This window comes from Scleropages formosus, chromosome 6 (assembly GCF_900964775.1).
Source record: "Scleropages formosus chromosome 6, fSclFor1.1, whole genome shotgun sequence".
Taxonomy (NCBI): domain Eukaryota; kingdom Metazoa; phylum Chordata; class Actinopteri; order Osteoglossiformes; family Osteoglossidae; genus Scleropages; species Scleropages formosus.
Genome location: NC_041811.1, coordinates 19,101,907 through 19,128,217, shown reverse-complemented (window position 1 = coordinate 19,128,217; position 26,311 = coordinate 19,101,907). Strand labels below are relative to the sequence as shown.

The following is a 26,311-nucleotide window of genomic DNA, read 5'->3' as shown; positions in this document are numbered from 1 at the left end:
AATAGTTGTAGGTAACTTAACAGTGTAAGTCTCTTTGGAGAGGAGTTGTCACCAAAATTGTCAAACCATTATTTGTTATATAGGTTCATATATTGATTTTACACTTCATTTTGTTATGGCAAATTCTTTAATATATATTATTATTATATGTGCTTGTATAGTGCTGATTTGTAAGAAAAGCTCATTGAATTGACAATACTTAAAGTTTAAAAAGTAGTTGCCGGTTAAATTGTTACTAACAAATACTGCAAAATAATCAGTTTCCACATTGGAAATACAGCTTAAGTTACATTGTGAACTGAAGGGAAAAAGAGTATGAATGCTGCCTCCACAGAGATGCACTGTGCTTGCTTAAATTGACAAAGGTTCTGTATAATTATCATTTAACTTGCGGTATACTACAAAACTTTTCTATGAAGAAATTCATCATAATGCCTTGTTCATGTAATTGTCTTTCAGTCTAAGGTCAGTTCTTAAATTCATTCCAAGAGCAGTGTGTCTGGGTTGACAAACGGGTAGTAACTGCAAAAAAAGAAAAATTGGTAAAGGGTTCAGCCAACCCCACTTTCACCTAATTTAATGATTCTTTACAATTTGAACAGCCTGAAATCCTGTAAATGTGCAAATTACCTAGTTGAGCTGGACATGCATGCTCTATCATGAAAACCATTTGGTTTTGGAGAACTGAGGTAAGGCTGTTTCACTGTACTCATCTCACAGGCAGTTCAATAAAAGTACACCAACTGATGGGTCACTTGGACTCAGCCTTACAGTACTGCAGTTGAGAAATTCTGCCGTGTGACATGCACTCAGATAAGGTGAATTTTTTTTGAAGCAATGCCATATATATAGCAGGTTGTTTCACTCAAACCTGAAATAAAAACAAAACCCTACTATGGAAGATGCCAGTCCCATGAATCAAGTTTGGTCTTTTTGCATAAGCAGCAAATAATTATAGCCATTTCACTACTAGGCCATAGTAATATAACCTAAGAGGTTGTTTTTATTAGTGCATCAAAGCAGTAGTTTCTCCATTATCTTAAAGTATTGGTAAAGCAGGAACATTCACCACATTTAAAAAAATAAATGCATATCCACCATTGTTAACCACAAATATTCTAAAGCAACATATACAATGCATAAATGCTGATGTGCAAATAATTATACAGTTCACTCCAGGTGCATGCACCAAAAAAGTTTTTGTTAGTTTTTAATTGTATGGTAATTCATTAGTACACTTTCACACTGACAGACAGGCAAAGGAGAATGGATCACCAAAAAAAAAAAAATTGCAATTACACATTAAGGTGGCATGCAACTGCCACAAGCTCACAATTACTTCAGATTTAGATACGAGAGAGCATTTAAAATAAGGCCAAAAGCTATGCATGTCTTGTGAATTAACCCGTTAATAAAATACAAATTTTAAAAGCAGCAAATGAAGAGGGCAAGGACATGCAGGATATTTTTTAAATCACAAATGATTTAAAGGATACATAAATTACTGAATAAACATTAACACAAACTTCAGAAATCAGTGACCATTCAGGAATTTAATACAACATGACAAAAATTTGCAGAAGCATGACAATCTGGCATGAGCTTGAACTATCAAACACTTGAGTCCAGCTTTAGCACAAGACATTAGCCATAGTTTGCATTGTGTTATTAAAATAAATCCATATTACAGCACTTCGAAAACAATCTATGAGCCTAAACTATGTGCTTTGTTTTGGCTAGACTAAACTTTCAACCCTGGAAATTTGTTTAAAAGCAAGATATGCTTGTAAGCACCTAAGTTGTACTTGTCCTGAGCAGATGCTCAGAATAAATTCACAATACTATTTTGTTTTTACATGTAGGAATGCCCCTCGGAAAAAATAAAATAAAAAAAAAATCTGTGTTGCAGAGCATGGGATACTACCATCATGAGTATTTATACTTCAGAATCCACTTTAGCTTAGATGAACACAGGATAGACCCAACTGTCAGAACATTCTGCAGCCAAGCAATACAATACAGCACAGCTACATGTATGAGTTTGGCATTACCCAGTTTAATAAAAGTCCAACAGGACCACTTTTGATGATTACAGGACCAGCTACACTAAGGAAATCACAAAACTGAAATATATAAAAAGTAAAAACAAAAAAAGGGTATGTATACACTGCTTTATATTAGTGTGTTTAATTGAGTTGGTGGTGTGGGAATGGCTAGTAGCTGTCGTAGTCCTTTTTGTCCTTCTTTCCCTCCCCTTCAAAGCTGTCCACGCCATCACTGTTGTCTCGTCGTCTCTTGCGGTTGTTACGGATGTTGAAGCGCTGGTTCATCTGTGGAAGGGGGTCCATGCCCAAGACCTTATGGATCTGGCGGAATGCCAGCAGCCTCAGTGCAAACTTTGGGGGGGGGGGGGGGGGAATTAAAAAATTTAGAAATCTGAACAAAGGAATTTAAATCTGAAGAACAGTTACTAAATTTTAAACTTTAGGCAGCAGGCTCAATGAACTTAAAAAGCACTCCAAGAGACTCATAAGGGGGAAACTATTCCTTGCAAAAAGTCAGGGAAGTAAACCAGGGGCACATTTGTACAATGTTGCAGTGGGTTTGTCAGTTACTAAGAGTCTGATTGTTGGGAACCTGAGGTTAAAGGAAGGACAAAAATTGGCCAATGTTCCATTGAGCAGGTGAGATTACCTACAGTACTGCAAGATGAATCAAGCAAAGGTATTACACTGCTGAAAGTATGGAAAGGGAGTCTCTAAACACACATTTATGGCAATGTGCCTGATTTTACCCCTTCCCAAACTAGAATGAGTGTTTTACTTAACTGGTTAACTTGCTACAACTAAACAGAGACAAAGGAATAAAAAAGTAAAATATTTGGGGAGCAACTAAATGGTCATTGGTGCAACTGAAAGCTCTGCCATCTTTCTGTGGCAGGCCATAATACCTGTGCACTGGATGTAATGTCTTCCCTTTGCTGCTCTGTCATTGTGCTCAGGGTGTCTGTGGGGTTCTTCTCACATGGGTCCATCAACCCTGGACCACCTGTATAGAGAGACCCTACAAACATTAAAACATTCTTCACCAAGCTAATTTTATCAACAAGGTACTCAATACTGCAGCCCTACCTGACAGCAGGATTCCGGAAGAAATACATTCAAAGACTCTCCTCAGTGCATCTCCAGGGCTCAAGGGCCCAGAAGCACTACTTATGGCCTTCTCAACAAGGAGTTCCATAGCCTTCAGAGAAGAGGAGATCAGGTCAGCTAATTTTCAAAACACTAGCTGATCAGCTTGCCAACAGCAAGAAAATGCAGCCCAAAGAGAATTTCAAGCCAAGACTAAAATACAGTAGTAGCATATCAGGGCATTCATTCTGAAAACAGAAAAACCACTGTTTTTCAATAAAATTATGGTGCAAAAACAGTTTACACTGAAAAAAATTTATTAGGCCACTCAATGACACTGATTAATAAATGTCATTAAAATCTATGTTCCTGCATACAAAGCAAGCCTAAAGATACTCAAATCAATAAAATCCATGTTTGTAGGGCTTCTGACATGACCTAAAATTTTATACATTAAGTATTGAATCCCAGTCTATTTTGACACATGGAAAATTCTCTCTCTTCCAAACACCAATGCTGTTTAAAAATAAAAAAAAAAAATAAAATCAATCTAAATCTTTAAAGGCAGAGGGTTAGTTAAGTTTAGTTTCAACACACAATATGCATGGAGAACCTCATCTTGTACAATACATAAGCTCTATGCATTGCAAACTGAGCTCAATGTAAGGTTTATCAAACTGTTAACCAAAGGCTAGATTAGTGTTCTAGGCTCAAACGTCATGATGATAATAAACTAGGACCAGGATAAACTGTTACTGCAGCACCTACTCACCCAGCTAGGAAAAGCAGACCAGGTAGGAACACGTTGACACAGATCGCGCAGAATGCGAATAATAATCACACAGGATTGAAGTCCGTTTGCTCTAGCCTTGAGTGCAATGAGGTCAAGTTTAGTCAAGAGAGGTGACAACAAGATGGCAAGCTCATTTTCAGGAATGGGCTTTCAAAGAGGTGCAACACTACTGTTCACAATGGAAGCTTGTAATTGGTTTAGTTTACATAGTCTCACGGTCAGCTGCCATTCACAGCAGTATTTTACCTCACAGTTAGTAAGAGTTCAAAGTTTGCAAGATGTATGAAGAGGATGTCCTCATCACCTTATAAACCTTGACCTCAAATTTTTTAAATAGCTCACAAACAAGTACTTGGAATTACATAAGCTCGGAAATAAAGCACAGGGAGCGAAGGCAAGGAAATCTGCTTTACTTTACTGTGATGCCACACAAGTAAACTAATCAGATGTTCCTTCTCCCACAGTCCCTCTTTAAAAATAGATCACAAAAAGTACAAAAGCTCAACATGAAAGCTCATAGATGACATGTATGTCAAGTTACTCTGCAGCCTTATGGAGTGAGGTTTTAAACTAATACTGTAGGTTATGAGATTAAAAAAAGGATTGTAGATACTTAATACAAGGATGCCTTGCCGCATTGATATAAGCAGCACAATATGCAGAAGGCAACTGAAAACAAAAATCTTGTTACTGATCACTTTTTTCTAGAAAATGAAAATTACTGTAGGCATCCTTGATTTAAAAAACAACAATTTATTTAAAATAAAACATTTATACAAATAAAATCAAAAGGAATAAAAATGTCTCATAAGGCTACAATAAGAAAGTAAAATGATGTTCCGAACCTGGAACCACTTAGCGTGGCGTAGAGCAGCCAGAGCGTCAAGGCATTTTTGCCTGTCCAAGACGTCCGCTGGGTCTTTCACCAAACCCGAGGTTACATCTAAAAATGGATCGAATTGTCAAAGGGTGGTGAGGAATGGGTGTTTGACCAGGTCGGCAAGCTGTGTTCTCAGGGAGGAGGAAAGAAAAAGAAAAAAGAAAAGAAAAAAAAAAAAAAAAAAAAAAAAAAAAAAAAAAAAAACCACAATGCCACACATACCAATGTTTCCTTAGTAATCTATTGGGCAATATCAAAGAATTCTTTAGCATTATGAAAAAAGCTCCAACCATATATAATTAAGCAAATCCTAAAACACCAAATTCTGATGGTACTGTCAATAAAACAGACCTTAATTTAACAGGGCCTATAAAGTAGATTTCAAATGTAAAATTAGGCAAGGAGACAAGGCTCAGGTCTACTCTTACAGGGTGTTAAAAACTACACTTTTAGTCTACATAATGCTTTACATACTGAAAATTCATCTGGACGAAAAAATGTTTTAACCAAATAACAGGGAACTGTTATTTGGGAAACAATATGGCTTAAATGCATGAATGGATGTATAATAGCCAACAGACAAAACAGTACTTACACTACAATACTTAAACTATGGTTAAAAATCAAGGCTTTTAGTACAATCAAACCAAGCTTGGTTAAGCTTTAAAAAGATTGTTCTAATGCGAAAATGTAAAGTAAAGTTGTTTCACATAGTCTGATTAAGTTCCAGAAGTCATAATCATGAATGTGGTAATTTAAAAAACAGACAAGATGGCAAAACTGTTTGACCCCTTAGCACTGCATGGCAGGTGTGGCAAAGTGTTTGGGGAAAACCTTGGTCAAAAATCCTTCCGAAGCTGTGAAAGCAGCCTCTGATGGGAGACAAGTTGTTGAAGATGACGTTAAGAAGGCTTTGGACTGGATTCGAGAAGGCTACGGAAACAGCGGTTCTTGCTGGAAAGAAGAGGACAAGCTCCCAGCAATGGTTAGGACATCACTGCATGCATACCTTTTGTCATAAGGTCCCTAAAACTCCCCCACAGTCATTCAGCAGGGATGTCTGTAAACCCAGGTTCAACCCAAGATTCCGTTCACAAAGCCTTCCTCCTTCAAGCTTACGGATACTCCCCCAAGGATACCCAACCGGTAAGATGACACTGAAGCTGTGAAATTGCCCACAGTTCAGACTTTGTGTATAATAAATCAGGTTACTTTTTTGCTTCAATCTGCTTGTTCATTTTGCCTTCTTCCATCTATACAAAATTACCAAACTGTCCACTCTTCAATCCATAAGTCCTTCTGTCAACCCAATACCTAATATTTTAGGCAACTTAGTAGACTCAAGCAGGATTAATGGAAGACAAAGTTAAAATGAGCAATATCTGGGAGTTTTGAGTTTTTTTTTTTTTTTTTTTTTTTTAAATTTAAGGTCCTACATTTGTCACTTAACACTGATCAGAGATTTGGAAGGATTAGTCTGACTTCACATGAACAAAAACTTTGTGCGGGTTTACAGAACTTAATTACAGGCTTCCCTCACAAAATGGAGACAATTTGTTCCTGAAAATCTGTTCACAAGAATAATTTCCATAAAAATAAAGGTTTGAATCCCCCCCCCCCACCACCAAATATGCAAAATTCCATTATCTTTTAAACTGAGAAAATCTAACAAAGCCAAGTTCAGAATATCAGAAGTACTCCAAACACCTTTAAATTCAGTCTTAAGACCCATGTACTCAAAAATCACTTAACACATTTGCATGCTCCCCTTTTCTATTTTTTAATTTTCTTTCTGTTCTTATGTGTCGCACAGCTCCTGGGTCGAGGGTTCAAATCCAGCTGTCTTTTTTGCCACTACATTGTTGCATGTTATGTTGCTGTAGCCTTGGGCAGTTTCAACCATGATTAATGAAGTTTGTCCATCTGTGCAGAGTTTGCATAATTTCCCCACGTTCTCATGAGTTTCATCTAAGGACTCAATTTCCTACCAGGGCCCGAAGACATGAGTTTCAGGTGAATTGACTTTAAATTGCCTCCTAAACTGTGTATGTGTGAGTAAATGACTGTATTGCTGCCCTGCAATAGACTGGCACACACAGCTGACATCTGAGATTTACATGAGTAGCCACACCCTACGTGGGGGAGAGACTGCTTGCCTTCTGTGGTGGTCAATGCTTCTAACACTCGTATTTCGGACTGAAATTTGTTCTTACATTTTACATTTCTAAAAAGGCATTTTGAACGTGATTTGAAAGTCTTATGTGACTTTTAGGGTACAAGTCCGAAGTCTCACAAAAGCAGCCTTCATTATAAAAGGGAAGCCTGTGTCAATGCATTCATTGAAAAAAAGAGTAAATTCATAAAACAAAAAAAAGTTTTCTAAATTACAAATTTAAATTGTATATTAGCAAATAAATATCACAAGGTTTTGGCTGAATTAACTATACACTAAAAAATTAGTACACGAGTCAACAATAATAAGACCTTTAGCTGTAAAATGCTATTTGTCTATCAAGCTCCATTAAAAAAAAACAAATATGTAGGCTCTCATCTGGTGAAGGTAACCAAGTGATATGATTGATTGATGTAACAGACTAAGGAAAACTATGGATTGAAAAGCTGACAAATCTTGATTATAGATGGAAGAATGAAGTCTATCCAAGCTAAGTTTAATACTATGCAGAGAAATGTTTTTTTTTTTTTTTCTTGTCAAGGGCAATGCTAAATCTACACTTTAAATTCCAACTTAAATTACAGATATGATCATTTACAATGTGCCAACTCATGGTTCCCTTAAGACCAAATGATAGATTAACTGTACACAATACAGGCAATATGGGTGCCATTAAAGTCCACTTGATGTGTACATATACTCCAAATGATAATACACTGATAGCAGTGACTTATGACTGTATAACCAAATTAAATTCAATTCAGACAAGCCTACAAAATATTTCATTTCATGATATGAGCTTTAATGTGACATCCATATTACATCCAATGTGCAGATAAAGTTAATGTCTTAACGGAAGGCACAAAAATGGCAACAATGCAATTAATCATATCTAAAAACACCTATAAAAGTAATGTCCACAAGAGCCCTTAACTACATTAAAATACCAATTTTCACAAAAAAATCTGATGTACTACTTTGATGTTTATTTAACCTTGAAAGTTTGGAGCAATGTATTTAATGCTCCACTATTAGTTTCACATAGGGCTTTTCATGACTTTTTCTACTGATGCCCACTGTGCATTTCTGCACCAACTGGAAGAGCTATTAAATACATTGTTTGAGGCTCAGACTGGGAGAGCACAAATATTCACTCAGGGGAGCACGTTCATCTCTGCACAAGGGACCACAAAACGGTCTCTCACCAGACAAAGATTTGTTTCCTGTGGGGAAAATAAATCATGACGTAAGGTGTATTTCAGCTGTTCCCTACAGGGTTAGAGTCCTCTCATGCCAACAAGTAGCATTGTAGACTTTTATGCAGCAGTAATAACCAAAGCCCTGAAGAGGTGCTGGATTATTATTTTTTGCAGAAAACAGGGACCCGCTAAGTTGCCCTTCAGCTGAGCATGAGTAAAATTAAAAACTGGTCACAGGAAACAAAGGTGAATCTTACCTGGGGACCTAACTAGAATTACACAATGCAAACACTGATCATGCTGGTTTGATTGTTTTTGTAAAGCTTTAAGAGCATTGGCAAGTGTTACAGAAAATAAAACTCCCAGAGCATCACTGCTGGCACATAAGGAACAGTAAACATGGACACCTTACCACTGTGCCAAAATGCTACACAGGTGAAAGTAGGAATGGGGCATTTGTGAATATCATTTCCATTTGCGTGGCAGATATCAACCAAAAGCTCTTGGTTAATTTGCTCTCTACAGCAATTAGTCATTATACAACACTGACCAAAAAAAGTCAGTTGAGATGACTTTCCCCATGCCAGAGTCTGATCACGCAACTTTCCTTAGACAATTTGCCTTCAAAATTGATAACACATTGATTAAAGAATCTCATGCAGAGACCATAAATCATACGTCACATATTAAACTTTTTGAACATATTGATATACATTTCAGAACTTAAGATAACCTTTACATTCAAGAAGTTTCAAAGCATTTACCAATTAAATGGTAAGTGCATCAAGGAAAATGCTGAAAACATAACTACTGGTATTTAATCATATTTTCACAGGGGGAAATTAGACATGACTACTAAGTTATTACTGTCTGCTGTGCCAGCAAATGAGCTCATCAGGATATTAAAATAAACATTAAGTTAATATCACAGGGAGGCCCAAAAACAAAAGAGCGACATTATTTCCAACCTCCATCCCTTGTGTTCTCCTCACGCATGATGGGTGATGTCAGCGTGATGGTCACTTCCATCTTGGGCTCAGCACAGGACGTGAGGATGATGGCAGCATCCTGGACAGAAGCCTTCACGTCGTATTTCTCTGGTGTTACCAGCTTTAGAAAAAAAGGTTTCAAAATATGGACAATGGCGGCCACATTTAATCAAGCATAGAACAGTACATAAGTTGACCATCAACACAAGTTCTGAGGGACAGTGCAGCCAGGAAGGTATCCAAGATGTTAATGGAGTCAGGCAGGTGTCCCTGAACAAAGCATTTACCATGAGCTGCTTGGGGAGATGCTCTGCAATGGAGTTTAAGAGACTCTTGGTCGGCTTTTCGGAGCAGAGAAGAACCAAGCTGACGCTCTTGTCTCCACGAAGCAACAAGCCTTTGGCCAAAACCCCTACTCTCATCACACCCTTCAGAGCCCTGAGAGAGGAAAAAAGAAGCTGCTGCTTGACCCAGACATTTTACCTTAGTAGTCTCGAGTTCGGGTGTGGAGGAGGGAGGGGAGGAGAAAAAAAATTTACCCTTGAGGATGACTTCAGAGACAGGTTAATATGGTCAAACCAAAACTGCATTATTTTGAACTATACGCTCACTTAGGCAATGTTGAACTGATTTCAGAGGGTGGTAGACAATTTCAGTTATCTAAAAGGTCATGCTTGAGCATGGTTATCAAAGTAAATTTGGAGTACTGCATTTCATTTCCTTTTCTATATTCTCCAAGTAGTTTTCAGCATGATCCATAAATCAATTCCTTCTGGATCACTTTTCCATTAATTTTGAAGTGTCCATTATTTTGGTAACTCAAAGTCTTTCCAGAAGAGTTGTTCAGCTGACAAAGGTTAATAAGCTGTGACGTTAGAAAACACTGACATACTGTTGTTGCTGCAACAACAGGTAATGGACAAGAAAACAAAGGGTTGAGGTGTTCATAAACCACTATTCTCACTAAAGAACTATTCAGTGCACTGAGAGTATATCCACAGAATACTAAAAGATGTGTTCTGTCATGAAAGTTTTAATATCCACTCCAGCAAAACAATTACACGCAGTTTTTTTTTTTTTATTTTTAAATTGCCATTAAAAAGGTAACTGCATCTGTGAGAAATGTTGACATTCAAACAGCAGCAGCATCACAAGGAGGCACTAAAAACATATCAACAGTGAGAAGAGGTGGTTTGACTAACAAGAATGTTATCCATGTGGTGACTCACCTGTCTCTCTGGACATCGTTTTTGTCCTTGTCGTCATCCTTGCTTTTCTCCTGGTCTGTGATTATGTCAGACACAAGCTTGAGCGCCCGCTCTGTGATGGACACAATCTTCTGAATTGACTGGAGCTCATCCTCCACTGGGTAGATGGTGGCATGCTTGGTCATAACATAGCGATCATCCGAGGAGTCTGGCCGTCGGGGGGGCTGCAACACAAACTTTGCATGAACAAACCAGAAAGGCAGAAAACTGGCTGAAATGCAGTGTAAAAGTGATAGAACAGCAAACCTTGAAAAAAAGCTTATATAGTCATGTTTTATTATTTACAACATAGCTTAAGCTTTCACATATTCACTGTTTATAAGACAGGAAATGAATCTTTACCAATTTAAGACATCACTTAAGTGTATGGGGGAACAGGTAGTGTAGTAGATACGGCTGCTACCTTGGATTCTAGGATCCATGTTGGAATCCCTGCTCCTGTTGCAATATCCTTGAACCAGTAAATGCCAATAAAACCAATTCTGCTTTATAAATCAATGTAACTTAACATTATGTAGCTTGAGAAAACTGTCAATATTAATGACAATAACAGCAGCAAGATGAGTATTGTGACTTGAAACAAGGACTAAATGCTGCCAGCAGTTAAAAAAAAAAAAAAAACAGGCCAACTTTCCACTGGAAAAGTGGAGAACTTACAACTGGCCCCTGTGGTTGCGGGATTGGTAGTCCAGGTCTGACTCCCAGCAAGCCAGGGGGCCCTGGAGGGCCTTGGGGGTAGCTCCCATCTGGAATTCTGCGACGCTCCTCCCAGTGGTGCTGCTCCTCCTCCATGCGCCTCCAGTACATGTCCTCTTCATACCTCCTGGACAATCAGATATTTGGCAAGCCTCAACTTCTCTATTTACAATAAACCTTTATTTTGTAAGAATGAACTGTAGTTAGACCCACACATTTTTACAAATATAACAGCACATCATTTGTTTTTTGCCTTTTCCAACAAAGCACCATGTCTGGATGAGATGGTATCTGCCACTGTAATCCTGTACTTTCATCACAACCATGCAAGTCCCTCTGGATTAGAGTAACAGTTTAAAGAGTGCTAAATTCCATAATACTTAATCCCTATTCGCTATATTCTGTAGTAAGGCAAACACTGCATTCCATAAAATGAAACCCAACTCCAAACCACTTCAGTCTTCTACTTTCCATTTCATTTTTTTTTTTTTTTTTTTTTTTTAAACATCTGAGACAATGTATACCCACCTGAAGAAACAAGCTATTTGACAAAATATATAAAAATTTCCATAGGAATCAGACTGCAGTGCATTTTTTTTTTTTTTTTATTTACCAGATGCTTTTCTCTTAAGCAACTTCCAATGAACTCTATGTAGTGTTATCAGCCTACACACCTTATTCACCAAGGTGACTTACACGGCTAGATACGCTACTTACACTGGGTCACTCATCCATATATCAGTGGAACACACTCACACACTATGGGTGAAACAAAACAGCATATCTTTGGACTGTGGAAGGAAACTCACTCAGAGTACCTAGAGGAAACCCACACAGACAGGGGGAGAACATGAAAACTCCACACAGACAGAGCAAGGATCAAACCTACATCCTCTCGCACCACCCAGGTGCTGTGAGAGAGCAGCACTACTCGTTGTGCCACTGTTCTGCCCACACAGTGCAACACATCACAAAAGAAACAATGCTCTACCAATACACACTGCTCATTCTCTACTCTAAAATAAGCACAACTCTTTCTGATCATAAAAACTAGTATTTTCAAAACTATATCACTACATCCACTTTTTATAAATGCTAAATCATGCACAACAGTAGTCCAAAACAAACTATGACCTATGGTAGACAAAGCAGACACTTTAAAGAGAAGAATAAATGCAGAACAAATTAAAAAAAAAAAAAAAAAAAAAAAAAAAAAATTTGCATTTAGCTCATAAGTTTGTCACCACCAGTGTTTTAGAAAAAAATGGAAAGCTCTAAATATTGTTACTGGACAAAAAATTCCAAAAAAAGTTAAAATCTGGGTAATGACTGAAGACATTGACATCTAATTTTAACAGGTGACCCAAAAAAAAAGCTACTGCGGACACAGTCTAAGAAATCATGACTATCTGCGCTGTAATTTAATATATAGAAAGAAACTCAATATGGGCTTCCTGATCAAGAATCTGATTACCTGTTAAACCTACTCTCCTCCTCACCTCATTTCCATCCTCCAGCGCTCTTCCTCCTCCCGCCGTCTCCAGTACTCTTCCTTCTGCATCTGCTTCCTCATCTTCTCCTCTTGGATCTTCCGTGCCCGAATGCTGGGTTTCACTTCTACTTGGAGATCTGGGTTCACTTTTTTCTGGTAATTTAAATGTATTTTTCTGCTGTTAACTATATTTCCATAATATCAGCACATGAAATTACGTGAAAATACTTGTCAAAAGAATAAATGTCTAAACAGAGTGGCAGACTTCTAAATATTAAAAACCAAGTGAGATATCACAAGAATACTTAATGCTGAAACAGTTAAAAGTAGATGTGTGATTAGATGTTATTTATACTGTCATAATAAGCATTTTGCTGTGATCAAAAAACAAAGACGACCCCTAGGGTTTCCCCAGTTATAAATAACTACCACCTTATCTCTTGTACATGAAGTTGAGAGGATTAAAACTACCACCACATTCAATATCAGAGAGTTTAATCAGGTTGACATTACCTTTTATACTAGTTTACTGGTTTATACAGTGGTATGAGACAAATTGACTGGTCAGAAATCATGTCTGCATTCAAATCTCTGTCTAACAGTATAAGGCACTTTTTCTTTTGTTCATGGAAATCTGTCACATTGGAGAAAATTATCTGCTAAATTAATAAATGTAAAAATTTGTTTAAAATGGGTTCCCACTGCAATATGGACTTTAGTTTTTATCAATGTACACATAACTTGTAGAAGGTGGCAGAAAAGTTTAACAGTACATTTCATCAATGATTAGAAATGTCCAACTGGTGTCCACTAACCTTATACTGCAAACGATGCCTCCTTCCCTTCAGATGCATCTCTTTTGCATTTGGATCATTGAAACTGCATTCACAGAGTTTGCAATGGAAGCGGATAACTTTCCCCTCGTCATTGCGCACCTGGAATACAAAGGTGCACGTTCCCGGGCCTAAGTTTGATGTACTAGAATAATACTGATGAACCACTATTAAAGAGTGACAAAATCATCATTCACACCTGGTACAATCTGCAGAATTAATAAAGAATTATTTGTACTACTGGTCACTAAAAAACTGGTAATTGTCACAATAGTAACTGAAGTGGTACCTCTTCCACATAGTCATGACCTACAGGCTGGACATCACTCTGCAGTGCAACTAAGGTGGACTGTGCAGACAGGGTTTCTGCCATGCTCTCTGGCTTGGCCTCCTGTGTTGGAGCTGATGCTGCTGCAGACGGAGTAGTCTTCACTGTCTCATTCTTGCTGTCATCTAGCTTGGGGACTGTGATTTGCACCTTGTTGCCCCCTAAATTGTAAGCAGAGTCATAATCAATAAGACAATTGTAGATGGTCTAGGGAAACTTTGCAGTTAGCCAAGACATCTTTGTTAGTAAGCCCTTGGCCAGTGCAGGGCTGTAGCTGCAGTAGCCTATCCCTGACACATAAGGCAAGAAACATGGTACAGCTTAGGACACTAGTCCATCAGAGCATTTACAATATGACATTTTTCCTTTCTAGATCATAATCGGGCTAACCAAATCTAACATTGTACTTCACAGTGCATTATCAATTTCTATGGATTTCATTTACTAGAAGAAATCAAAAGCATCAGCTATAACCCATATTTGTTATATATACACACAAGGGACACTGAATTAGTCTTGTAAATGCATTTGAAGATTTATTAGTATTGCTGTCCCTTCTAACAAACCATGTTCTTAACAGGCTCTTACCAACAAAGTTAATTTTGGGTGTGTTGACCTTTTTGACAGTAGGGGTGTTGGCAGGTGTGGACACAGGGGCAGGTGTCTTTGCCAGCCCAGACAGCATCCCAGTACTGCCAACTATGTTGATAGGTTTCAAGTATGAGGAATTTGGAGCTGTTAGACTTATACTGTTGCCACTGCTAGAAGCAGCGCTGCTGTTAGTCACAGTGTTGATGCCAGAATTTGGAGGTTTGCTGGGCGCTGCTGTTGTGGCCAGTGATGTCTGGGTCACCACGCTGGGCTCAGTGGAAGGAATGGGTTTTCCAAGCTTCGTGTGCAGCTTCACCACCTAACAACGGGGCACATAGTAAAAGCTAATTCCCTGAACCCCCACATCCCCCAAAGCAGCTATGTTGGTAAAGGCAATCATCTGAGTCCTGTAAACACAATGATCTGAGTTTTGCCCCACAGTGGCTGAGAGAAGTCTGAGGCTACTGTTTACAACAGTGCCAAGAATAGGAGGCTCATATTATGATGGGATTCCCTTCGTATTCAAAATGACAACCTAACACAAACACCAGCTGACACTGCAAAAATGCAGCACTTCTCAAAATAAAATAAAAATCCATACTTCCACACAGCTCCCCTCTGCCCATGATGCTTTCTAAACTGTTGCCCAAATGCAGAGATTAATGACAAAATTAGGATAATCAAATAAATAAAAGGTGGATTGAGTTTGTTGGCACAGTTTAGCTCATAATTTGCATAACATCCTTGATAAGACTGTCACCTTCTGGTGTTTGGCCCCACGAATGTGCGCAGCATATGCATCTGCACCAGTGCAGGAGACATCGCAAAGTTCGCAACGCAGCTGGTTCTGAGTCCCTCGGGCTGGGCCACCACTTCCACTACCACTGATGCTGTTCTGTGACACTTTCAAAGCAGCCTCCTTTTTTTTGTGTTTCTGACCTTCCAAATGCTCTTTGTAGGTCTGCAGAGAAGAAATAAGGGCATCTGATAAGGACAAAGACATCTGCAATGGATGAAATGTCCATAAATAAATGGAAGGCTCTGATTTCATTGTACTGCTAATGCCACAATTGACATTTTTGTGTTTAGCATTTTCATCGAAAGCAGCTTACAATTCTACTCGTTTGTTTAGCAAGAACATACAAATGAATCACCTCACACCAAGCAAACTTTATTCTAGAGACCCCTTTCTAGGGATTTCAAACTAGCAAGATTTAAGTTGATTACTAATTTTAACCATTATTTAATGTGACTACCCTGTAAATCATTGATGGACAGCAATTTACAGACACACTAAGTAATCTGCTTGAAAGACCTCACTGACTCCCATCATTGCCATGGAAATCGCAGTGCACAAACAAGCAGATACAAACCTGAGGTCCAGCACAACTGATTTTACACACATCACAGTAATGGATCTGTGGGGGTTTGGGAGGCTGTTTGGGCTTCAACTGCTTGTTCTGGAAGGGAGGCTTCTTGGTGAAAGTGCTGCCAGTCCAAGCAGCTGTGGCTGCCACAGCTGCAACTGCCTGCTTCTGTTGTTGCTGTTGCTGCTGGTAATAGGAAGAGGCAGCAGAATAGACCGCCGCCTCATATCCAGAGTACGATGTACCTGCAAATATGTACAGGAGCTCATCAATTTTTCAAGGAAAACATCCACTATTTGGGAGGGGGGGGAGAAAAAGAAAGAACAGTAGAAGCCTAAAAACAAAAAGCTGTACACTGAGTGTGTAACACAATGGCCAGATTAGAATTTTACAAATTCTGGGGTCAGCTGATTTTAAACTCAAACATGAAAACAAGAATACTTCTAGTGCCTTCTGCTGCACTACACAGTTAAAAATCACTAGTCTGATACTTTACATCTGCAATGGGAGAATACAGCACTTCAATTATAATTACAAATGTTAACTGAACTAGGACAGATGTCTCAACATTGACACTTAAGACCTGTTCTGCTACGTGTCTTTACCTTGAACTTCAGAGGCACTTACCAGAATATGTGACAGCAGTAGTGCTGTAAGTGGGGCTCTGGGAGTAGGATGGTACCACGCTGGCTGCTGCCGCTGCCACTGGCTGCACTGTAGAGGACACTGGGTAGATAGAGAAGGTGGAGGTAGCAGGGCTGGGTGCAGCCGGCTTTATGGCAGTCACCTGTCGGGTCTGTTGCGTCTGTGTGTACTGTGTAGCCCCCTGGCTGTATCCGGTTTTGGGTGCTACAAAACAGGAGTGCAAAGGAAATCTCATATATATTTAATACAGACTGTGGTAAATATTTGTCTCAGGAAAATTATGAAATTAATTCACTGCACTTTACACGTATCAGTTATACAAGTAAGAGGACAAAAAAAAAAAATTCTACATGAGCACTTCTACCAAAGTAGGATTATTTTATACAACATAGCTTAATCTCCGAAATGGTTATATTTGTTTTCACACAGATTAGATAGAATGGGTTCGGTGCACCTGTCTGATAGTAGGATTCTGCCACAGCAGGTTGTGGCTGTGCAGCAGCTGCAACTACAGCTGCAGTAGCCGTCGGCTGCTGGTAGTACTGTTTACCGTCATAAGTTACAGCTGGTGCTGTGGAGCGCACATATGAATAGGAGTCCTACAAATGACAGAGAGGACAGCCATGGAGCAGGAATTAGCATTGCAGTTACATATGATAGGAAAAAAAAAAGGAAAAAACATGTGATTTAACAAAGTTGCCATCAACCAGGATCACAGCAGAAAACAGCTAATGAAATAAGAATTACCTCTCAGATATTAAGTCAGGTCTATATCCAGAGGTAATCACAAGTCTGTTAGTGCATGATGTGATTAGGCATCACAAAAGGAGAAACAAATCAAGCTAGGTCAATTACCGTGATAAGTAAAGTAAAGCTATGCCCCTATAAATAAATATGGGAAATTCTAGTCAGACGAAAGATATAAATTGTGGTTTTTATTTACTCGATTTATATACCTCCTTTGAGGTCATTCCAAACAGCACTGAAATAAATGTCAGTTTTGTAAACAGGGTCACTGTCAGCAAACAGTGTCGGTTTACTAAACAGTACCACTGAAATTTCCAACTTAAGAGTGACTTCCTGCATTATTCACTCCAGTGCAAAACACCCAAGTCATCTAAATATTTCTAATACTTCAGGAAAAGACCTCACAAATGCATTTTCATTTCTAATAGAGGAGAGGGAAAACTAAGGTGAAGTATGGAATACAAAAAACTGCACACAATGAAAAGAGGTATCTGCCAGTCAACCTCTTTCAATGGTAACAGTATACCTGGTAGTTCTGGGATGTGACGGGAGGAGGTGGGGGAGGTGCCTCTTGCTGCCTTTGTGCATAGCCATAGTCTGTTGCCGCATGGGCAGGCTGGTACCCTGCATAGGCAGCCGCTGTGGCTGCCGCCGCCACGGCCACTGGAGCAGGACGGGCCACGCCTACTGTGGCGGCCGTGGGGGCATAGGCTGCAGCCACAGTGTGAGCGGCCACCGGTGCCTGGTGTACAGTGTAGCTGGCTACTGTGGTGGGGTGGGTGTAGGCTAACCCCGCAGCTGGCTGCTGACTGCGTATAGGATGGGGGGGAGAAAACATGGATATGGTAAACAAAGACGTCTGTTTGACACTGCTAGAGATCAAAAAGAGATGTTAATATATGCAAGACCATTTTTGAAAGCCAACAATGAACATTACATTTATAGCAAATGTAAATTAAAACTATGTGACAGACATGTAAGGGTTTCATTTCAGCTGCCCACAATGAACATCTTCACATCTGTACCGACATATATTCAAACATTTTTTTGTGGAAGTACATTTAAGAAATAAGCAGTATTCTCAAAAGACTAGAAGTACATCTATGACTAAAATACTAAGTTGTACTTAAAGCTTGTTAAGCTTTTTCCTTTACTGTCCCTAAGGATAAACTCCCAGTGAAAAATGCCAGTTTTGTACAAGAAAAGCAAATCACAATGTGTTTGTAAGTGGTGTTTCAAAGAATCATTAACATACGTGGGAAGGACCAATTTTCTTTCCAGCAGTCCTTTCCAATTTGACTTTTAGAAAGGATAGTTGACAGCACAGTATAAGTGACAAGCCTCACCCAATAGGTACTCAGGCCTAGCAGGCCATTAGTTTTGGATTATGTGCATAATGCGACACTACAGAGATATTCTGAGATTGAAAAAACAGTTAAGCTGTCACATTTCCCTGATAATTGAAACAGTTCTCCAATTGAATTGAGTTTCTGTACTGACACACCATGCCAAGCTCCTGTCAAAGAACGTAAAGGATCTCAGAGCAGATTGTCTTCTACCCAGTGACAGGCAGCTCTAACAAGCTGCTTAATTGACAGAAACACACCTGTGGTTCAAAAAAAGTATATCAAATAGCAAACTGGAAGATATGACAGGACAGCAAACATTTCATTTCAAATGATCCCCCATTGCATTGAGATTACAAAAAAAATACCGTAAGACAAATCTCAATTACAATTAAAATTAGCACATATGATATTGGCAATCATGTATCCAAAAACACAAGGAAAACTCAATCAAGGCTAGGAGGACTGAAACTGGATCCCCCATAAACACAGCAGCAGGCGGTATTGTGGTTATACACATTCCCCTGCAATCTGAACATGACCTTGGGCTCCCATTCCTGCTGTAGCACCCTTGAGAAGAAGGATAATTACCAATTGAAAAGTAAAAGCACCTAGCTGTTTCAAAGGGTAACATGAGGATAAGCAGCTCTGGAAAAAAGGTGTCAGCTAAATGACATCTAGTAACAATATGAATAATAACAACGTGTAGAGACCTAGTGGTCCCTTCTTAAAAAGGATTAAAGCACACAGGTGACGTTCTCTCTGCTCGACCAGTTCAACAACTGCCTCGAAAACCAGTGTAACTAAGGAGCATATGATTAGTCTCAATAGTCTGTGGATGCAGGTTTTAAAAAAAAAAAAAAAAAAAAAAAAAAGAAAAGCACTGCGCAACAGTAATCTCTGCCGCAGACATCGCGACGGTTCGAGCGTTGTGTTAACGGGTTTAAAAAGGAATAAACCGTTTAAATTTAATTTGGGTAGAGAGGGAAAAAAATCTGAAGCGACTGGTTTTTTGGTTTCGTCGCAGCGCAGCGGTTTAAGCGGTCAGAAGGACGTCACTGCGTAACGGCACAACTCGTTGAGATGCCCCCCTCCCCCTCCGTACTGTATCCCCCAACACCCCCCCCTCCCGCGACCACCCCCGAACAACAACTAGCCGCAGTGAGCTGCCCTCCGCTCAGCCTCAGCGTCCGCACCAACTGACCAAGCAGCCCCTAAGACGCCCCATGCTCACTCACACCTACCTGTACTGGGCGGCGGCACCACCGTGGGTAAAACCAAAGTAGTTGCCGGTGGCCATTTTGGCATCTTCACCTAGCCGGCTGGGCACTGCGGAGAGACAGAGACATGTCATGAGGCTCGAGCGAAAACGCCGCAGTAAACACACCCGACCCCGCCACCCTCGGATTGAACCCATGAGCTGTCATTCGCGCTGTTTCACCCCTCAGTCAAGCACAATAACTTTTGTTTTATTTCAATTTTCCTCACCATAGGTGAAGGAGACTACTGGGCATATGGGAATCATTGGGTTCCTGTTCTCTGACGAACTCTGACTCCTCACCCTTCCTATTTATATTAGAAGGTCACACCAGGAAATGGCTGCCAATGCACATGCGCACATGCGAAAGCGAAAATGGGATTTGTAGTTTTTTTTCAAGGACGCAAAGTTATTGAAACGAGAGCGGAGCGTGCATTAACACCTAGGACTTCGCATCGCTGGCATATTAATTCTTTGATATCACCGATGTTATTTAACTGCAAATAGATAATACGGTTATTCTCAGATTTATAAGCATTCCCAAGAGTAGGGTTTTAAAAAATCTCATTGGACATAGCAAACGGCAAACCCTAATATATGTAATATATGATAATCATGTGTACATTACAGTTAGTTACATTTACATTTATTCATTTAGCAGACGCTTTTCTCCAAAGTGACGTGTGACGTACATCTCATAGAAAATAGAATTCGTGCATTACATTAGCAGGAAAGAAGACAGATGGATACAGATGTGTGATTCTTAAGTACAGTTAGTTTGTTTCACGTGCCACAGGCCTATACGAAATACTGGAGTTCTCATTAAATAGTGTATTTGGTGGCTTAGTATGTTCACTTTAACATTTTGCTTTAAGTTTCAAAGTTTTATCTTACTTTTTATGTCTCTTTGACAGCTATTAAGGTACACAGTAATAAACTCAATTTTAATTCTGAGTGTATCTTCAAAAGGGGTGCGGTGGCATAGCGGGTTTGGCCTGGTCCTGCTCTCTGGTGGGTCTGGGGTTCAAGTCCCACTTGGGTTGCCTTGTGACAGACGGGCGACCTGTCCTACGTGTGTCCCTTATGCCCTGCATTACCGGGTTAGGCTCCGGCCTACCGCAACTCAGCTCGGGATGAGCGGCTCCAGCCAGTGTGTGTGTGTGTGTGTGCATCTTCAAATTTAATCTATGTATTGTGTGAAAATTTCATAAAGCAATTAATGTTATTGGTCAGACATGTATCGGAATGAATTTCTCTCTTGTCCCTGTGATCTCGTGTAAGTAACGGTGGAAAAACAAATGTAAAGCAAGTAGTAGGTTTTTCACAACTTCACATGTAATTTACAGATCAGACTTTAACCTTGCAACTCAGCGATATACAGAGTTATCTGCATACATTCTGATCCTTCTCAATGGTGAAACATTTCCAAGACTTAATCTGTCGATATAACGATACATTTTGTGCAGATACAAGAGAACAAGTTTGTGGTGGCTTATTTTGTTACTAGGAAGCAGCAATGCATACCTGACTATTTTTAAAAATGGCATACAATTTCCATTTTAGGAGTCTCGTCCTATGGTGTTGTTACTAGATTAACACGTCTGTAGGTTACTGCTTCCATTCCCTCCTCTATTTTTAGCTTGTACAATATGGGCACTGCTTGATACAAAAAAAAAAAAAAAACACAGAGAGAATGAATTCATTGCAATTTGTTAAAAATGTTTAAGAAAATCATTCAAATTTAGCATCATTATTCTTGCAGTACATACATTTTTATTAACAGATTGTCTGTTGTTTACTTTTGTTAGTGTGCTGTTGGTATCTAATGGTTACCTAATAACTGAGATATAAATTATTCTTGGTACTTTTTATTATGACGTTAGTGTATATAATCCAATCAGTACAGCAGTTACATTTATGCTGGAATATGCACAAATTTACATGTATTCTATTAAATATTTCATGCTATTTTGCATTTAGAAAGACGAATACAGGAGAAAACATTTGTTTCTACAATGATCTCCTTGTGCTTTCTTATGCTCTCTGAAATCTAAACTCTGTAGCCTTCCTTCTGAAAAATATAGCCTATTCTATATATTTCTGTCTGGTCAAATTCAATTCACTGGGCAGCATCCCAACAGTATGTTTGTTTATGGGCTGTGATCAGTGAGATGAAGGCATAAGAATGAATGGGTCACTTATCGATAAGAGGCTTAAGTATATTGCTCATTTCTAAAAACAGGCAATTCTTTGTTTGGCAAAGAGGTTTTGTCTTAGTGTACCAGATTGTGGGATATGATTAACAGTATATTAAAAGTCTCACTTTTCATTTGGATTTCAGGCCTTGTGTTCTCTTCATCACCATCTAATTCAGTCAGTGTTTGTTCTCTTCTGACCTCCTCAGTGCCAGCAATGCATTCTTTTCTCTAGTACTTTTAAAATAAAAAGTGATTAAGACGGAGCAATAACTAACGTTAGTTGTCATAACACAATGAGTCAGTTTCCTTTCATTAGTTACTCTATATGCTTCTAGAGTTGTTGCACTTTTGTTTGTCTGTTTCTGTGTAATTGCGTTACCTCAGGTATTTGGGCACTTTGCCTCTGTTTTAATTAATGAAATAAACAAACTGAAATTTTCAAGGTTAGCAGGTAAATTACGTGCTCTGTGTGTGTGTGCGTGCGTGCGTGTGCGCGCCCACGCGCGTCACCGTTACGACCCAGCGGTCATATCAGCAGGGCTCAAGTCAGCGAACGCTGTCGCGCAGTTGATGCGCAATCGCGGAAGGCACAACACGGCTACAAAAACCTGCGCGTCTGCGCAGACGGTGTCTTACTTTGATACTTTGGCACGGCGATTCAGTCGGCTTCTCGCGACCGTGTAGCGAAACTACCTGTAACTAGGCGTTTAAGTCCGGTGGCCTGGACACGTCGTGTAAGTACCTTTTGTTCTGTTAAAACAAAGATATAAAGGCACTGTTCATACTACTGCCTGGAAATGTGTTTATTCGTGCTGTTCCAGCCAGGCCTTCCTTGCGTTACTTACATACATGGCATGGGAGAATGCAATGCGAGAGCGTTGCTTGCCGCAATCTTACCGTTTACCCTGCTGCTTATCGTATCGGGGGAATAAATTGCTTATTTTGGAAAAGGTACGATACAAACATGGTTTGCTAAAAATGTAGTTAAGATTATTCAAAGTTTCTGGTGGAATTAGCTGCTGTGCGTTAAGTTTGTTAGTAGTCGTGCCTCCTCCTGGAACAAGTGTTATTTTGAGCTCTGAAAATACCCTTGGCTTAGAACTTGTGGAAGTTGTTCCAGCCTTTTAACTTGCTTGACTGTCTTCTCTTGGGCAGTTGACCTTATTGCAGACCTGGCCCTGACTGTAAAATGAAAACCTGTTATTTGTGTTGGTTGTTGTAATCATGTACATGATGATAATCCATTTCAATTGCTTTTGTGCTTTTCAGAATGCCAAAATCCAAGGAAGTTCTGTCAGATACGTCTGGCAGTGACTCGGAGGAGGAGGAACAAGGAAAGGTGTGTATCTGGATTTTGAACAATGTTTGTGAGACCTTCCAGATGGTCTTATCACTTGGTGCCACTAGGTGGTGTAGTAGTTAAGGCTGTCACTTTGTAATCTGTGTTCCTGGTTGGGATCTCACTCCTACTGTAGTTTCATTGATTTAAATCCTTTATCCTGAAATGGTACAGTAAGAGTGCTCTGCTGTATAAATGAGCCATTGTTAAGTTGCTTAATGGTCACCTTAGACAAAGGCATCAGCTAAGTAAAAGCTTAATACTTAATACATCAGTCTTGAGGTTTGGTGTGCAAGGGTTGAAATGAGCGCTCCATTTCATAATGCCATTCATATCTGACCCAATACAAACTGACTAAAGGGGTAAAACACTCAGCCAGGGTGTCTTGCACGGTGATTCATATGCACTCTGGACAGACTTGTTCCTTAGACAGCTTTCAGCAGGGTGGTGCATGCTTTTTCCAGTTAGCTTTGCTGCCTCTAAATCACAGCTGAAGTGACATACATGTGACTCTTGCCACAGTAGGATCATTATGACATAAATGTGACTTAAGTGCTTGTCATGTCTTCAACTTGTATGATCCATAATTGAGCAGAGTCTTGCTGAGAGTGTAATGTCTTCAATAATATGGATTCAGTGAACGTGCATCAAATTGTCCAATCCTTGAGTTTAAGATGGTCTTATTTGTGCTTGGGTAGTATTGGTGGGTATTAAATTTTATTCCTAAAATTCTTGGAAAAGGGAAAAACTAATGCTAGTGCTCTTTCAGGCAAAAAGGAAGAAGCCTGCTCCATCAGAGAAGCCTGCTAAGAAACAGAAGAGTGGGGAGAGTTCAAGGGCAGGTGGTTCTTCAAAAACTAGCAGTGACAGAGATGACAACTTGTTCCAGGTTAAGACCAATGTTGTGACATGTTTATGCTTCATGAGAGTATGCAGGAATTTAACCTCTTTCAGTTAATTGTTGTACAGATTTATCGTTTTTATTTAAACAATAGGGTATTTTACAGAAGACCATGGTCTGGAACATCTAAGGATTGTCCTCTATTTAACTGTCAGATTTACAAACAAGAACTACTGCTTGTCTGATTTGAACAGAGTAATAGTTGTGGAAAGAAGTGTTAGAAGTGGTTGAATGTGTATTGCTGAAGTAATTAATGGAGATAATATAGAAAAGGTTATGGTTTTCATGGATGGTGCAGATAGTCTTTTTGTGTGTTTCAGATTGGGAAGATGAGATACGTTAGTGTTCGTGATTTCAAAGGCAAGGTACTGATTGACATTCGTGAGTACTGGATTGACCAGCAGGGTGAGATGAAGCCAGGCAAGAAAGGTAAATGTCCTACACAATATTCTTGTAAAGATATTTTAAGAAATCTGTGACCCTAATAATCTAACAATTTCCATAGGCATCTCATTGAATCCAGAGCAGTGGAACCAGCTGAAGGAGCAAATCCCTGAGATTGATGATGCTGTGAGAAGATTATAAAAAGTTCAGAAGTGGAGTGGTTTTTTCTTTTCTTTTTTCTTTTTTTAAATAGCTATATAAATCAGACTTTTACACTGGCATAAAGTGTTTTCTAAAGGACTTTTTAGGCAAGGTGTATGCTTTTGTATATTTACATTTCTGTTCAATTTTTATGATTTCAACTTGCAGTGTTTAACAAGTAATATGTGTTCTTGGCTTGCTCAGGAATTTGAGGGGATGTGAGATCGGGGTAAAGTTTGTATTCAATAAGTTATAACAAAACTCCACTTAATCTTCACTAAAGTTGTACATATTTTTTGATGTATGAATTTTGTTTTATGGTGCTGGCTGTCAATAGTTACACTAGAATTTAAGCCTTGCCATACCTTAAACTATTTCTTTGTGACCTTATTTTACAGCTTGTTTTGACTGCTTTACATTCCTGATCGCTACCCTTCTGCAAGAGCAGTCACTGTGTGATCCAAAAATCTGATTGTGCAGGAAATGAATGAGCTCTTCCATTATTCCAGCTTTATATACTGAAAAATTTACCTCTATTATAGTTGTTTAATCTGGAAAATGTCATCTGTGTCTATTCTTGTACACTTTGTAAATGCATGTTCTGATATTAAATGAGCCAAATCTGGGTCAGGACAGAATTTATTCTATTTTAGTACTATAGTGAGCTTGAGAGAACCTTCACCATTGTCCTGGATGAGTAGTGCAAGTGTGCCTGTAACCACAGTGTGGCAGCATTTGCTCACCTGTGACTAGAGTAGCACCACCTACTTCTGAACCTGTCACACTAGAAGTACACATAAGAGCCTATTTATAATTGAGACTGCACTGCAGCAGTCCTTAGTTTCTGTAGTGGATATGTGCTCTTCTCCAAAGATTTTGTGTCCTCCTTTAAATGAGGAATTGTATTTCCTTGAGTGTAGAGATAGTTACCAGTATATTTATGACTTATTTCAGGAAAGGCCTTTTTCAATGGCCTGTCATCCTGTCCAGACTCTATCTTCCCTCATTCACTATGTTCTTGCTATAGGCTCTGCTCAACTGTGGCCTAATGTTAAACAAGTGATTACTGGTCATCAATGATCTATAACAAATGATAATCCAGGGCTGGTGGTTTTGGGGAAAAAGCTGTACTCTGTCAGATAAGAAGCTTTTAGTGCTCAAATATGGTTTTTGAAAGACTTGTTACCACTTCAGCAAAAAAAAAAAAAAAAACCCTTTTCCTACCTGAAACCAGCTCGTGCGTGGAAGCATAAATGCAAGTCAGTAGTTTCATGGACGCACTAATTTTTACCAAGGTAATATTAAACTGGAAAGGTTTGAGCGTTCATTCAGATATGTGAATTGCTCTGGAAAAATTCTCCACTGGCTTGAGCTCCTAATGAGGACAGTCCACATCTGGTTCCATTTCAGTACTGCGAAAGACTTCATTGAGCTCATGCTGAGGGTTCCTGGGGTGCAGGTGTAAAAGTTGCTGGAGTATCAGTGTGAATTTGTGGTATTTGCTACCAGGGTCAGTTTATTTTCAGAAATTTAAAATTGCAAGCGGAACATT

General features: G+C 39.2%; 2 protein-coding genes across 3 annotated transcripts; one reads left to right on the top strand and one right to left on the bottom strand.

The window, feature by feature from the left end:
* Positions 1-1,038: 1,038 nt before the first annotated feature.
* Positions 1,039-20,033, bottom strand: LOC108924997 (zinc finger RNA-binding protein-like). 2 transcript variants are annotated; one of them, XM_029252898.1, is made up of 20 exons: positions 19,967-20,033; positions 19,723-19,807; positions 17,659-17,941; positions 16,840-16,984; positions 16,368-16,589; positions 15,747-15,985; positions 15,134-15,334; positions 14,371-14,692; positions 13,744-13,943; positions 13,437-13,556; positions 12,629-12,774; positions 11,091-11,256; positions 10,395-10,597; positions 9,453-9,603; positions 9,145-9,286; positions 4,770-4,867; positions 3,904-3,999; positions 3,132-3,243; positions 2,951-3,048; positions 1,039-2,396 (listed from the first exon to the last, which is right to left on the bottom strand). In XM_029252898.1, exons 1-20 carry the CDS (start codon positions 20,001-20,003, stop codon positions 2,214-2,216), a joined length of 3,249 nt encoding a protein of 1,082 aa, XP_029108731.1. In that variant the 5' UTR covers positions 20,004-20,033; the 3' UTR covers positions 1,039-2,213. The 2 variants fall into 2 exon arrangements, with proteins under 2 accessions (XP_029108731.1, XP_029108732.1); XM_029252899.1 differs by lacking the exons at positions 1,039-2,396; positions 2,951-3,048; positions 3,132-3,243; positions 4,770-4,867.
* Positions 20,034-22,507: 2,474 nt separating this feature from the next.
* LOC108925028 (activated RNA polymerase II transcriptional coactivator p15-like) lies at positions 22,508-25,384 on the top strand. The gene is made up of 5 exons (XM_018736730.1): positions 22,508-22,668; positions 23,204-23,273; positions 24,043-24,162; positions 24,495-24,603; positions 24,680-25,384. The coding sequence occupies exons 2-5, from the start codon at positions 23,205-23,207 to the stop codon at positions 24,757-24,759; spliced, it is 378 nt and encodes a 125-aa protein (XP_018592246.1). The 5' UTR covers positions 22,508-22,668; position 23,204; the 3' UTR covers positions 24,760-25,384.
* Positions 25,385-26,311: the final 927 nt, after the last annotated feature.